The sequence below is a fragment of the Microtus pennsylvanicus genome, chromosome 15, assembly GCF_037038515.1.
Source record: "Microtus pennsylvanicus isolate mMicPen1 chromosome 15, mMicPen1.hap1, whole genome shotgun sequence".
NCBI lineage: Eukaryota > Metazoa > Chordata > Mammalia > Rodentia > Cricetidae > Microtus > Microtus pennsylvanicus.
This window is the reverse complement of record NC_134593.1, coordinates 381,530-394,405: the sequence shown is the minus strand read 5'-3', so window position 1 is coordinate 394,405 and position 12,876 is coordinate 381,530. Positions and strand designations below refer to the sequence as shown.

The window sequence follows — 12,876 nt, the reverse complement described above, 5'->3', positions numbered from 1 at the left end:
TATGTAGACCAGGCTGATCTTGAACTCACAGACATCCTCTTGCCTCTCTCTTACATGAAATTAAAGGTGCATATCACCATGCCCAGCTAGCTGTAGCTTCAGTAGTCCCTAAGAGACACAGTCTCAGGGAAAGGCCTCATGGCTCTTAAAACTGGCTCAGCTCCTATGTTGCAGATCTGTCAGTTGGGTTTGGCTCTGTGCTCCTCCTACCCCCAGCTGATCACAACAGCTAATTTAAGTTTTAAAACACTGAGGAACTGTTGTCCAGTATCAGCATAGCAGGTCATTATGGGTAAAATCCTACTGTTCTTATTACATACTAATTTAATACACTTTTTTTCCCCTTTCAGTAAGGTTCATAAGGCTAGGTAACCAGGAAAAATAGAAATCTCCATATATAAGATAAAAAAACAATTTTAGAATTTTAGTAAGAATAATTTTTTTTGTTTTAATGTCTCAAAATCTTCAGGTGTGATTTGAACAGCATTCTTATAATCTATTTTCACACTTAAACAATCAGGCTCAGAACTAGAATTTAGCCTTCTAAAAGTTTTGTGTTTAATTCATTTTCCCCCCCAAAAAATGATTTCTAATTAAACAACCTATGATATCTTTTAATTTCATTTTCAGGAGGCTCATCCTTTCTTTATGAAAAGATTTTCCCAAGAGGTCTGGCACCCTCTTCTGGCCTTCAGGCATACAGACAGAATACTGTATACATAATAAATAAATTAAAAAAAAAAGATTTTCCCTAAGTTTACTCTGATTTTTACAGTGTTTACCACCTTTTTTTTTTTTTGAGACAGTGGTCTCACTATGTAGGATGGTCTACGCATGTACTCCACTTGCCCTACCTCCCAAGTCCTATATTCTAGTAATTAACTTAGTTATCAAGTTGCACGTCCTCCCCTACTTTTCTCAACGCCTATGCTGAGCTTACATCTTTGATCTGAACCGTAAACTCCTTCTCATCCATGCCTCTGCGAAGTTTGGTAAACTGGGCTGCCGCTGTGGTGACTGCAGATGCTTCCTCCTCTACCATGGAAGCCGCACTACTACTTCGTGGGGTGGGGACCGGTGAGTCCCCATATTCTCCTGGGGTCAAAGAGGGGCTGTCTAATAAATGATTGCCTGGCCCCAAAATTCCTCCTGTTGTCATTTCCTGACTCCGGCGGATAGAAGGCCATTTTCCTGAGAGTACAGCCTGGCAGACGAGGTCAATGCGGTTTATCAGAACACGATCCTGAATGACAGAAAAAAAAAAAAATACTTTAAGAGTCTGAATAATGGGGCTGGAGAGATGGCTCAGAGGTTAGGAGCATTGCCTGTTCTTCCAAGGGTCCTGAGTTCAATTCCCAGCAACCACATGGTGGCTCACAACCATCTGTAATGAGATCTGTGTCCTCTTCTGGCCTGCAGGCATATACACTGACAGAATATTGTATACATAATAAATAAATAAATACTTAAAAAAAAAAAGAGTCTGAATAGTATGCAACCCTCATCTCCACGGTCATGCCATTGTTATACCAGGTACAATGAAAAGACAGAAAGGAAGTAATTCTATCACATCCTTAAATAAACTATAGTGTTTCATAGAAACATAGGCAATGCTAAACAAAGGAGAAACCAAAGGAGCAACACCATCTCCTGCGTGTGTAGATAAGAGAATGGTACCTTGGGCCATTCAGAGGCTCTTTGTCTTTCCTGCAGCAGCAGCAGCTCAGGGGTCATCTGTTCTCCATCTTCATTTGGAAATCCATCTTGGGACATAGTGAGGGACAGAAGGCTCTCTTCATCATAGAGCTTCGGACGGGACCGGTCAGCAGCTAGAGATCACACACAGCATGTGTGAGCAAGGATGATTGTGTTAAATTGGAATGGTACTATGTGAACTAGGCCCAACAAATAATAGATGTACATTTTATCAAGTAAAAACTGAACTCTCTCAAGAGGATGCACTTTAAAAGGGAAGGAGCAGAGGGTAGGGAGGGGCCTACAGCCTGTGCCATGCACTCACTTAACTTCTCTTCCTTTTCGTCCTCACTCTCGTCAGTGCTGGAGCTGGAGCTGGATGAGGATGAAGAAGAGGAGGACGACGGTGACAACTTGCTCAAGTCCAGCTCAGAGTCTGAATCCTCCTCATCCTCCAGTTTGACTGGTGGAATACTTCGGGGCAAAGGGGCTGTATCCGAAGAGGCTACACGCATTTCATAGTCTTGTGGGGCGAGTCGGCTCCTAGCCACCACCTCATTTTCTAGCTTTAAAGTCAGACTCTCCAGACTGGGGACCTGGACAGCAGTCTCCTCAGGTGACTTTTCCACAGGAGCGTCTGGGCGCAGGGGTGATGGTGAGGCAGTGCGTGAGGGACACTGCTGGTGCAGCAGTGGAGTAGAGCATCGCGACAGGGACGCAGCTGACGCTCCTGCCTGATGGTTCTGCATATAATTCATCCTGGCAGCCAGGAAAGAGAAGTCTGGGTCCTGCATGATGTTGCAGTCTGTTTGGCTCACTCCGTGGCGGGCTGCCCCTCGTAGAAGCTCCCCATCATGACGGACAGGTTCCCACCATTTGGGCAATTCAAGACCTGGAGGCTGACACAATGCCAGCCGATCTTCTAAAAGGGGGTGGCATAAAACTTGTTCCCGTAAGCGCCGAAGCAATTCAATACGGTAGAGGGTCCGCGAGGCTCTCTCTTCAGTAATGGGCTCAATGAACAGATTAGGGTCTGGGGGTTCTGCAAGAGACAAAGGTGAAAAAAGAAGTTAGCCAAAGGCTGATCTGTTAGCAACACAGCCCCGTTTACCACAGACTCTACAATCTCACCATCGCCAGCAGCTGGAGGAAGGCGGCACACTTGTCGACACATGGCCACAAAGCCATGGAAGTACTTGGTAAGGCTTTCATCTGTTTTCTTGTCCAGTCGAGCAAAAGTGCGGAAGCGATCCCAGTGAAACTGCATGTTGTCAGGGTCGTACTCTACACCAAAGGTAGACACTACTCGATAGAAATCGGTTTGCTCACGCCTTGTCCACCTAAGGAAGGAAGAGTTAAACCATTGATCACAACACAGGAAAACCGATTATTATGTAGGCTGATTTAGAATACTAGAAAATACAGAAATTAAGTCTAAAACTAACAAAGCCCAGAAGAGGTAATGAGAGGAACTACGTGACATATAGGATTATCAAGTGAAGGCGAAGATGATTTAGGCAAACACACAGTGAGATGAAGTGGAGGTCAACCACTGGGTATATACGACGGTCCTTTTGTTATCATGCCTCTGCCCATCTCTTTCTCGCTCAGTCCCTTTGTTTACAACTATACTAAAACCTTTCCGTAATGAATTCCATCTTCATTAATAAAATAAAGAAAAAAGGTGAATTTGAGGCCAGCTTGGTCTACAAGAGCTAGTTCTAGATAAGTGCCAAGGCTTCAGAGAAACTGTGCCTTGAAAAACCAATAAAGAAAGAAGTAAGGGAAGGAGGGAACAAGGGAAGGAGGGGAGGGGAGGGAAGGGAAGGGAAGAGAAAAGAAGGGAAAGGAAGGGCTGAGGAGCCAGCTTAGTGGTTAAGAGTACTGACTCTTTCACAGAGGTTTGGTTCCCAGAACTCACTTGGCGACTAACAACAATCCATTACTCTAGTTCCAGGGTATCTGCAACCCTTGCTGACCTTGCTGGGTACCAGGCACACACGTCACACATACATGCAGGCAAAACAATCATTCCTACAAGCATAATGAAATTTTAAAAAAGCTTTTTCCTGGGCATGATGGTAAAACTTTTAATCCCAGCAGTCAGGAGGCAGAGGCAGGCAGACTTCTGTGAGTTCAAAGTCAGCCTGGTCTACCTGTTAAGTTCCAGGCCAGCTGGGGCCACATTGCCATAGAAGAAAAAAAAAAAAAGTAAAGAGGGGCGAGATGGCTCAGTGGTTAAGAGTGCTTGCTTTTCTTGCAGAGGACCAGAGTTCAATTCCCAGCATCTGCATGGAGTGGCTCACTGCTGCCAGAAACTCCTGCTTCTAATGTCCTCTTCTGGCTTCCGTGGAAAGTTATAAACAAGTGGCATTCACTCACACAGACACATACACACAGATACTTAAAAAATAAAAACAATAAAAAAGAGTCTTAAAGAACAAGTACACAGGACATCTTCCTATCATTTTGGTTGTTAAACCTAAGTGAATTGGTTTTCTTTTAAAATATCAGTAGAAGGGATTTTAGAGCCTAAGACTCTGCACATGAAAGGAAGGGCTGTGCCACTGAGCTGTATCCCCAGCCCATAGCAAAACCCTAAGTACTAGTTCGAGAGGAAGGCAGAAAGGATGATCCGTCTAGGGAATTCAAGTAAATCCTTCCTGCCATACTTCTCAGAACAGGCCCACAGCTGACCACAAACTTAGAGCTCAGTCCAAACTCCTAGCTATGCTATACCGTTGTTGCTTTTCCCGCCTTGCAATTTCTTTGAGTTTAAAGGCTGCTTCACAACGTCGGCGTCTCCGGTCCCCACGCTCTGCGGCCTCTATCTTCATCTGTTCTCTCTTGTAGCTGCGCTGATAGGCTGTGACTAGGCGGCGGAGCCTGGCTGTTAGGGCAGAGCCCGGAGGCCAGAATAAATGCCCTGGCTGTTGAGTCACCTGGGCTGTGGGAAACAAAGCAGAATGAATAGGAGGTACAAACAGAAGAGTAGAAATGATACTTGTGTTTCTACTCATGAAAAAGCAAAGCTTTTAGATATCCCAGCATAAGACAGTAGTCAAAAATCCCCCAACCTAACCCTTACAAAAATAGGCTGTTTGATCTAGAATTTACCTTCTTCTCCATCAATGACTGAGATCTCCTCATCCATCATCATCAAGGGATCACCCTAGAGAAGGAGATCCACCCCACAGGATGGAGAGGGGAGTGAAAGGGGAGAAGTTGGCACTCTGAAATCACTTTCTTGTGTATGTCCTTCTGGGGCACCAAGGGATAAGAAAAATTTCTAATGAAAGGAACTCTCACAAAAATTTGGAAGCAACCAAAGAAAAGAACAAGTAGAACCCAAACAATTAGTTCTTGATAATGGTGAGACTCCAGGATTGGGAATTTGTTGAATAACACTTATTAACACCCAGTTTGCATCCCACTTCCTCCGAACCAGCTCACCCATGTCCTTCAGCTGGCACTGTCATCCTTGTCATCAGTTACATTCTGTTATTCTATTCTAAGACTGATTTCTATTATCCGTGTATGGGTGCTTTGCCCGCATGTGTGTGCACTGTGCGTGTGCCTGCTGCCTGTGCAGACCAGGAACGGGAATCACAGCGTCTAGAACTGGAGTTATACAGCTGGGTCCTCTAGAAGAACAGTCGGTGCTCTTTAACCACTGAGTCACCTTGCGAGCACTTGTGGTTTAATTCTTAAAAGTTGACTTCTTCCCACATACACAGATGCATTAGCATAATTAACACACTTCAAGTATAATTAGAATGATATACTTCAAGGTTCAGAGAATGAGATAAGACCTACTAACAGATAAAAGCTACACTCTAAAGGAGTTCTCACCTCATCCTCTGGGTCCTTTGGGGGACCCTGCAGTGGCTTATATTCAGGATCTTCACAATCCTTATCAAAGTCAATCCTAGAATTATCCAGAAACAAAGAAGAAAATAGAACAATATATATGCTATCACGAGGAGATCTGACCAAACATACAAGCCAGCAAAGACTACTCTTTAATCTCATGCTTTCGGGAATGGGGGCCAGGATTCAAACTGTGCTTATGTTAAGAATTGCTCTGAGGGAATAAATAATTGTAATTTAACAAAGCACATATCAAAATTTCCTGACTTGGAAAAACAAAACACTTTTATCCATTTTTTAGAATGGTTTTTATGTGTATGGATGTTTTAACTATATGCACACATGTGCATTATGTGCGGTGTGCCGGGCGCACATGGGACTGGAGTTACATACGGTATTTAGACATCATTTGGGTACTGGAAACTGAACCTGGGTCCTCTGGAAGAGCAGCTAGTGTTCTTAAGTGCTGAGCCACCTCTCCATCTCTGTAGTCCTAACTTTTTGGGACAAAATCTTACTAAACTGTTGCTCAGGCTAGTCTTAAACTGACAGACTCAAGCATCTTTCTGCTTCAAGCCTCCAGACTACCTGCCACCATAGCTAGCAGTAAGTCAAATATTTTGATCCATACTCCCTTTTCTTTACTCTTTTTATTGTTTAATTACTTCTCCCTCCTTCACAACTATTTACCATTTATTAATTTTGCATGGTTTGTGTTTTTTCAAAGATTTATTTTATGTGTATGTGTGAGTGCCTAAGCAATGTATGTTTGTGTACTATGTGCCTGTCTGTTGTTGGGATGGATGTCGAATCCTTTAGAATGGAAGCTTCAGGGAATTGTGAGTAAATCTGCACCCCCTGAGAGAGCTGGAAGTGCTCTTAAGTACTGAGCCACTGGTGTTGGCTTCACACAAGCTGGAGTCATCTGAAAGGAGGAAGCTCCACTGAGGAAATGCCTCCTCAAGACTGGGCTGCGGGCAAGTCAGTAAGACATTCTTAAAATTAGTGATTGGTGGAGGAGGGCCCAGTCCACTGTGGGTTCCTGCTTTGTAAACAGAGTTTCTGCCCTCACTGCTTTGATGATGAACTGTTTTATGGGACTGTGGCTGAAATAAACTCTTTCCTCCCTAAGTTGCTTTGGTCATGGTATTTCATCAAAGCAATAATAACACTAACTAAGATACCATCTCTCCAAACCATGTTCATATTTTTTTACAATGTATTAATTTTCTTTACTTTGCTCTTGAGCAGAAGGGTGATAGAATGATTTGCAATAAATACATTTCTTTTGTTAGTCCTTTACAAACCAAAGTGAAGATGTAGTCAGTCATCAATAGTCTTGCTCATGCAGAAATTTATAGAGAGCCCTTAACAAAACCCATCCTTGCAACATGTCCTTCAGGTCTCCATGTGAGAAGTTTTGTTAAACTCACTGGCACCCAAACCAGGGCAACACTGCCCTACTTGGTGACTCAGTATTAGCATGGCAGCTCATCATCAGGACATGTCCCCAGATGTTTCAGATACCATGGGAAATGACAAACTGTCTAAAGCTCTGCCATATCAGTAACCTATGAGAACCAATAGAATTAGTTTATCTTCCCAGTTACTTCAGCTATACTGTGATTATTGTGTAAGCCTTCTGGGAAGAACACAGATTTTCACTTGCAGTTACAACAATGTGTGATTAAGGCCAGTGTCTAGAGTCCAATCTGCTGGTCCTATAATTTAGTAAGAACTTGTCACACATGAGTATAACCACCATCTTAAATCTCAGTGATGGGCTGAGTCTGGTGGTGCACGCCTTTAATCCCAGCACTCGGGAGGGAGAGGCAGGTGAATCTTTGAGTTTGTGGTGCGCCTGGTCTACAGAGCAAGTTTCAGGCCGTCAGAAAGACCTATGAAAGAACTCTATGAGACCCTGTCTCAAAACAAAAACAAAAATAGAGTAAAACATTCATTCAGCCCAGGCTAGCGTTAGGTAGAATCAGCACAAGCAGCACTGAGCAGACCCAAGTGAAGGCACCACCAATGCTTACCCTTCCACCAGGTCAGAGAAATTATCTAGCACTCTATGTTCCGCTGCAATAGCTTTGTCATCTGGCCTGCCAGCCTTTTCCAGGAAGCACAAGGCCGGGTCTGCCCTCATGGTGTTATATTTCTCATAGCCTAGAAGAACAAGGGACACAGATTGAAGAAATTCCAATGTCTGTACTTATTTTGTATACTGTTAGTATTATTAGACTATGGCTTTGGTCAGAATAACAAATATTAACTTGGATAGGTGTTAATACCACTGTGTTTATAACTTTTGTCATTTTCATCTGGTTGACAATAACTTAATACATAACTCATCTTAAGGTGACTGGTCTATAGAGTCATTTAATAATTTTTAGATTACTATTCTTAGTACAGGAATGAAGAAAATAGCTTAATAATTTATGATTTTTATCACACATTCTCAAATGAAGAACAAGAAACATACCTGAAAGTAAAGAGATTCCCAGTGAGTACTTATACTAAACTCTAAACTTCTGTGTCTTGCTAGAAAATCAAATGCCCATCTTTTAATTAATTAATTTTTTAACTAGGATCTCCTTGTGTAGCCCTGGCCGCCTGTGTCTGCCTTCCACGTGCTGGGATTGAAGGGATGCACCACCTAATGTCTGGACACATGCGATCTGCCTGTGTCTGCACTCCAGTGCTGGGATCGAAGGGATGCACCACCTAATGTCTAGACACACGCGATCTGCCTGTGTCTGCACTCCAGTGCTGGGATCGAAGGGATGCACCACCTAATGTTTGGCTTGTTCACAACTTTTCTTAGCCCATTACATTTCTAAAGAACATGTAAATTAAGTAACTTTATTTTAGGAAGTAAACAGAAAGAGTATGTTTAAAAAATTCATTACAGTGCATCAAAGGATAAAGCTAATATTCACTGACTCTAATCCTGGAATTTCTTATCAATTTTTGCCTGATAAGAAATTAGTACTCACTGCTACCTCAGACTACTAAATCTTTAGACAAGTGAAACATAAGAAAAGTCACTGAAATTAAGTATGGTTATTATTAACAGAACTTGACATATATTGCTTGCTTTGACTTGTAGAATCCTAACATAGATCCCACAATATACAGGGAGGTGAGAAGACAAGAGAGGCTCCCTGCCTTTAATCATCTATCTGGAATTCCTTGAACATTTCATTATAGAACTAGTCTGTTACAGACATTTGAATGAATTGCTCATGACAAGTACTTTGTGACACATCTTTAACAGAAAAGCAATACTGCAGAGGGTACCTACCATGCTTAAAGACGCCAATGAGCAGGGACTTATCAGCTTCACTGTCCCACCACGTTGTTGGAACTTCCAGCTGATCCACTACTGGGAACCATATGTCAATCTCACTAAATGTGAAGTCAGTAAAGCAATGTTAGAAATAGAAGTAATAATCCCTTGAAAGATTATTAAAGCCGGGCGATGGTGGCACACGCCTTTAATCCCAGCACTCGGGAGGCAGAGGCAGGCAGATCTCTGTGAGTTCGAGACCAGCCTGGTCTACAAGAGCTAGTTCCAGGACAGGCTCCAAAGCCACAGAGAAACCCTGCCTCGAAAAACAACAACAACAACCCCCCCCCCAAAAAGGAAAGATTATTAAAGGTTGCTTGCTTTATTCATTACTTTAAATGATTATGCTTATGCCATATTTCTATGAACTTGTGCTAAATACAGGATTAAAGGCCTGATACAGAGATTTTTAATTATTAGATATGTCTTATATTTTTGGTTGTGAGCCTAGCCTTTAATGGCTGGTATCTCAAAGACAGTACAGGAGGAAGTAAGCAAACCAGTCACTCCTGGAGCAAGGAAGGAAATAACATGAAAGAGTACATAAATACAAAGAGGCTGGCAAGGTGGCTCAGCAGGTGAAGGAGCTTGCTACCAAGCCTGACACCCTGAGTTCAATCCCTGGAACCCACAGAGAAACTATGCTGGCAATTTGTCTTCTGAGTGCCACAAGCATGTCATGGCATATCCCTTTCCTCTCCACAACACAAAACAACAGATGATAGATAGATAGATAGATAGATAGATAGATAGATAGATAGATAGATAGATGGATGGATAGGAGATAGATAGATAGATAGATGACAGATGATAGATATAGATGATAGATAGATAGATAGATAGATGGATAGATAGGAGATAGATAGATAGATGGATGGATAGATAGATAGGAGATAGATGATAGATAGATGACAGATGATAGATATAGATGATAGATAGATAGATAGATAGATAGATAGATAGATAGATAGATAGATAGATAGATAGATGATAGATAGACAGATGATAGATGGATGGATGGAAGATAGATGGATAGATAGGAGATAGATAGATGATAGATAGATGACAGATGATAGATATAGATAGATGATAGATAGATAGATAGATAGATAGATAGATAGATAGGAGATAGATGATAGATAGATGACAGATGATAGATATAGATGATAGATAGATAGATATAGATAGACAGACGATAGATGGATGGATAGATGGATAGATGGATAGAAGATAGATAGATAGATAGATAGATAGATAGATAGATAGATAGATAGATAGATAGATAGATAGATAGATAGGAGATAGATGATAGATAAATGACAGATGGATGGATGGATAGATGGATGGATGATGGACGGATGATGGACGGACAGATATAGGAGTGAATGTTAAAGAAAGGGACTTTACCTTGCGATGGCACCCCCCAACACCTTCTCTGCTTGGTCTCCAATAACTTCTTGCCTCAGATAGTACAGCATCCTTACTCTCAACAGTACCCTAGAAGGGAGAAAGAGACACCTTAGCAACAATGTAGCAAGCCTTCATGAGGACTTATCTGAACAGCACTCTTACTTGTTACACTGATGTTTCAAGTGCTTCTTATAACTCTCATCTTGGAACAAAGTATCAGGGTTATATTTCCGGATCCAGTCTGCCTTATGAATGTCAAAAGTACTTTGTGACTTTACTTTTTTCCCCTTACGCCCACGTGGCACAGGGATAGACAGACCTGGGAAAGGGGAGACATCAAAGACTTGGATTGAGAAAAACCCTTACAACTGAAAAGGACTAAATATCTTGTAGAAAGACAAAAGGATAGGAGTTGATAATTACCTGAATGATTCTGCAATTCTTTTGTCTTGCCATTTTCAGCAGGGCTAATCAAGTCCCAAATGAAGCTTTTGATGTTCTCATCCCCACGGTAGTGCAGAAGACAGTACACAAGGATGGCACGGCATATTGTCTCCACATCTCTTTCAGTCATGCGTCGCTTAAAGCGTCCATGAGACAAAATATCTCGCCAACGTCCCCAACTAACAAAACAGGAAAGGCAACAACACATATATTTTTGGAGAGATTCAAATTCAGTGATATTATCCTGGCTCCCAGAATTGCCATCATCCCGAATGTGGAAAACAGAAGCTCCCTCAAAGGTAGTGTTTCTACACGTTGCCTCTTGGACACATCCTCCAATATGAAAGGCAACAGCGTCAGGAGTCAGTCAGCACAGGTGTTCTACTGCTTGGCCAGTTGCATTCTTACCCATATACCAGGAGATGCTTTTCCACCCGAAAGCAGTCAGTGCGCCCGTAGGTGTGATGCCGGTCATGTCTTCGGGAACGCGGCCGCTCATCATCCTCACTTTCCAAATCAGAAAACTCAACCAGGTCATCATCTTTCAGAGTGCTGAAGTGTCGAGTCTGTTTCCGCACTCGAGGTGTGTCAATTACCAAGTTATTCTATATAGAGAGCGAAAGATATTGTTCTGGTCTGCTCACAGGCAAAGTCACTTATGAACTGACATAATCTTGAATGTAAGTTACGAAAGTACTCAAGAGTTTAGGGCATGTAAAACCATCTACAAGGCTCAGGAAGGAAAAGGTGGTTGAAATAAAAATGGCCCCACAGAATCACAGATTTGAATGCTTGGTCACCAGCGAGTGCACTATTAGAAAGGATCAGAGCACAAGGCCTTGCTGCAGTAGTGTGGCCTTGTTGGAGGAAGTGTGTCACTTGAGGTGGGCTTTAGGGTTTCAAAAGCTCAAGCCAGGCCCTATGTCTTTGTCTTCCTGCAGCCTTTGGATCTTATATGAAGAACTCTGAGCTACCATGTCTGCCTGTGTACCATCATGCTTCCTGCCATGACACTAACGGACTCAACCTCTGAAGTGTAAGCAAGCACCAATTAAATGCTTTGCTTTGTAAAGGTTGCCATGGTTGTGGTGTTTCTTCACAGCTAAAGAGCAATGACCAAGACAACATGTAAGTGTCTTTCTTTAGAGTGTATCCTTGGTAGAGAACAGTTCTATAAACTTTGTATATAATATTCTACCATAAGTTTTTTTTTTAAGATTTTATTTATTTATTATGTATACAGTATCCTCAGTATTCTGTCTGAATGTCTGCCTGCAGGCCAGAAGAGGGCACCAGATCTCATTATAAATGGTTGTGAGCCATCATGTGGTTGCTGGGGATTGAACTCATGACCTTTGGAAGAGCAGGCAGCGCTCTTAACCACTGAGCCATCTCTCCAGCCCCTTTACCATAAGTTTTAATTAGCATTAAAGAATTGGAACTAATAGAGAATGAAAGTACTTTGCCTTCTACAATATAGCCCCCCACTCAAAGGAAGGATAAGCTCACCTTGCTATTTAGCAGATCCATGTCTAGGTCTGCCTTTTTCGCCCATTTTTGCCAAAAGTTTGGATCATCCAGGGAAATATCTGTCCTATTTTCAGAAGCAACAAAGCTTGCCTAGGGAGAAATAAAGGCAGAATAAAGTTAATTACAATCTTTTATACACAAAGGGAAATTAGAAAGTATTTAAAAATCTTTAAATCCTGGAGATTGCTGTCTCCATCTCTGCCTGCCCACGGAGGATCTGCCACAGACCTTAGCAAAGGTGGACCCTTTCCCTTCAGACTCAATAGTGATGGTTGTGGTCCGCCTCAGTAAGATCTGGTCTATGTCCTCCTCACAAAACTTAGAACCCTCATCATCTTCCTCCATTATGGCGGCATATGCGCCTTTCCTTAAGAGATCTTCAATCTCTTTTTTGGAGAACTGTTGAATCTGGGGGAAAAAAAGACAAGGATAAAAATCTTAAAAAAAAAAAAAAAGAATAGTCGACATTTTATTCTACTTTAAAAAATGATCATCAATCCAATTCCTGGCGCTCTGCACTTGACCTCCAGAACCCACATGAGGGGGAAGAGAACTGACTCCACAAAGCTCCTCCA

At 42.1% G+C, this 12,876-nt stretch overlaps 1 protein-coding gene and 1 non-coding gene across 5 annotated transcripts in view; both read right to left on the bottom strand.

Annotated features, from left to right (window-relative positions):
• The window catches only part of Chd8 (chromodomain helicase DNA binding protein 8), a 71,341-nt gene that overhangs the window by 5,426 nt on the left and 53,039 nt on the right, over positions 1-12,876 (bottom strand). For 2 of the 4 annotated variants that reach the window (XM_075950339.1, XM_075950340.1), the window contains exons 20-34: positions 12,530-12,709; positions 12,281-12,391; positions 11,180-11,376; positions 10,751-10,950; positions 10,490-10,670; positions 10,325-10,414; positions 8,873-8,976; positions 7,605-7,734; positions 5,548-5,623; positions 4,813-4,867; positions 4,435-4,642; positions 2,827-3,035; positions 2,021-2,737; positions 1,678-1,829; positions 941-1,243 (exon numbers count right to left, since the gene is read on the bottom strand). In XM_075950339.1, the coding sequence (XP_075806454.1) occupies positions 941-1,243; positions 1,678-1,829; positions 2,021-2,737; positions 2,827-3,035; positions 4,435-4,642; positions 4,813-4,867; positions 5,548-5,623; positions 7,605-7,734; positions 8,873-8,976; positions 10,325-10,414; positions 10,490-10,670; positions 10,751-10,950; positions 11,180-11,376; positions 12,281-12,391; positions 12,530-12,709 (2,913 nt within the window). The remainder of the gene's footprint in view (positions 1-940; positions 1,244-1,677; positions 1,830-2,020; positions 2,738-2,826; positions 3,036-4,434; positions 4,643-4,812; positions 4,868-5,547; positions 5,624-7,604; positions 7,735-8,872; positions 8,977-10,324; positions 10,415-10,489; positions 10,671-10,750; positions 10,951-11,179; positions 11,377-12,280; positions 12,392-12,529; positions 12,710-12,876) is intronic. The other 2 variants (XM_075950342.1, XM_075950341.1) reach the window with 1 other exon arrangement.
• LOC142836237 (small nucleolar RNA U6-53/MBII-28) lies at positions 6,959-7,068 on the bottom strand. The gene has a single exon (XR_012908030.1). It is a non-coding gene; the product is annotated as a small nucleolar RNA U6-53/MBII-28 (small nucleolar RNA).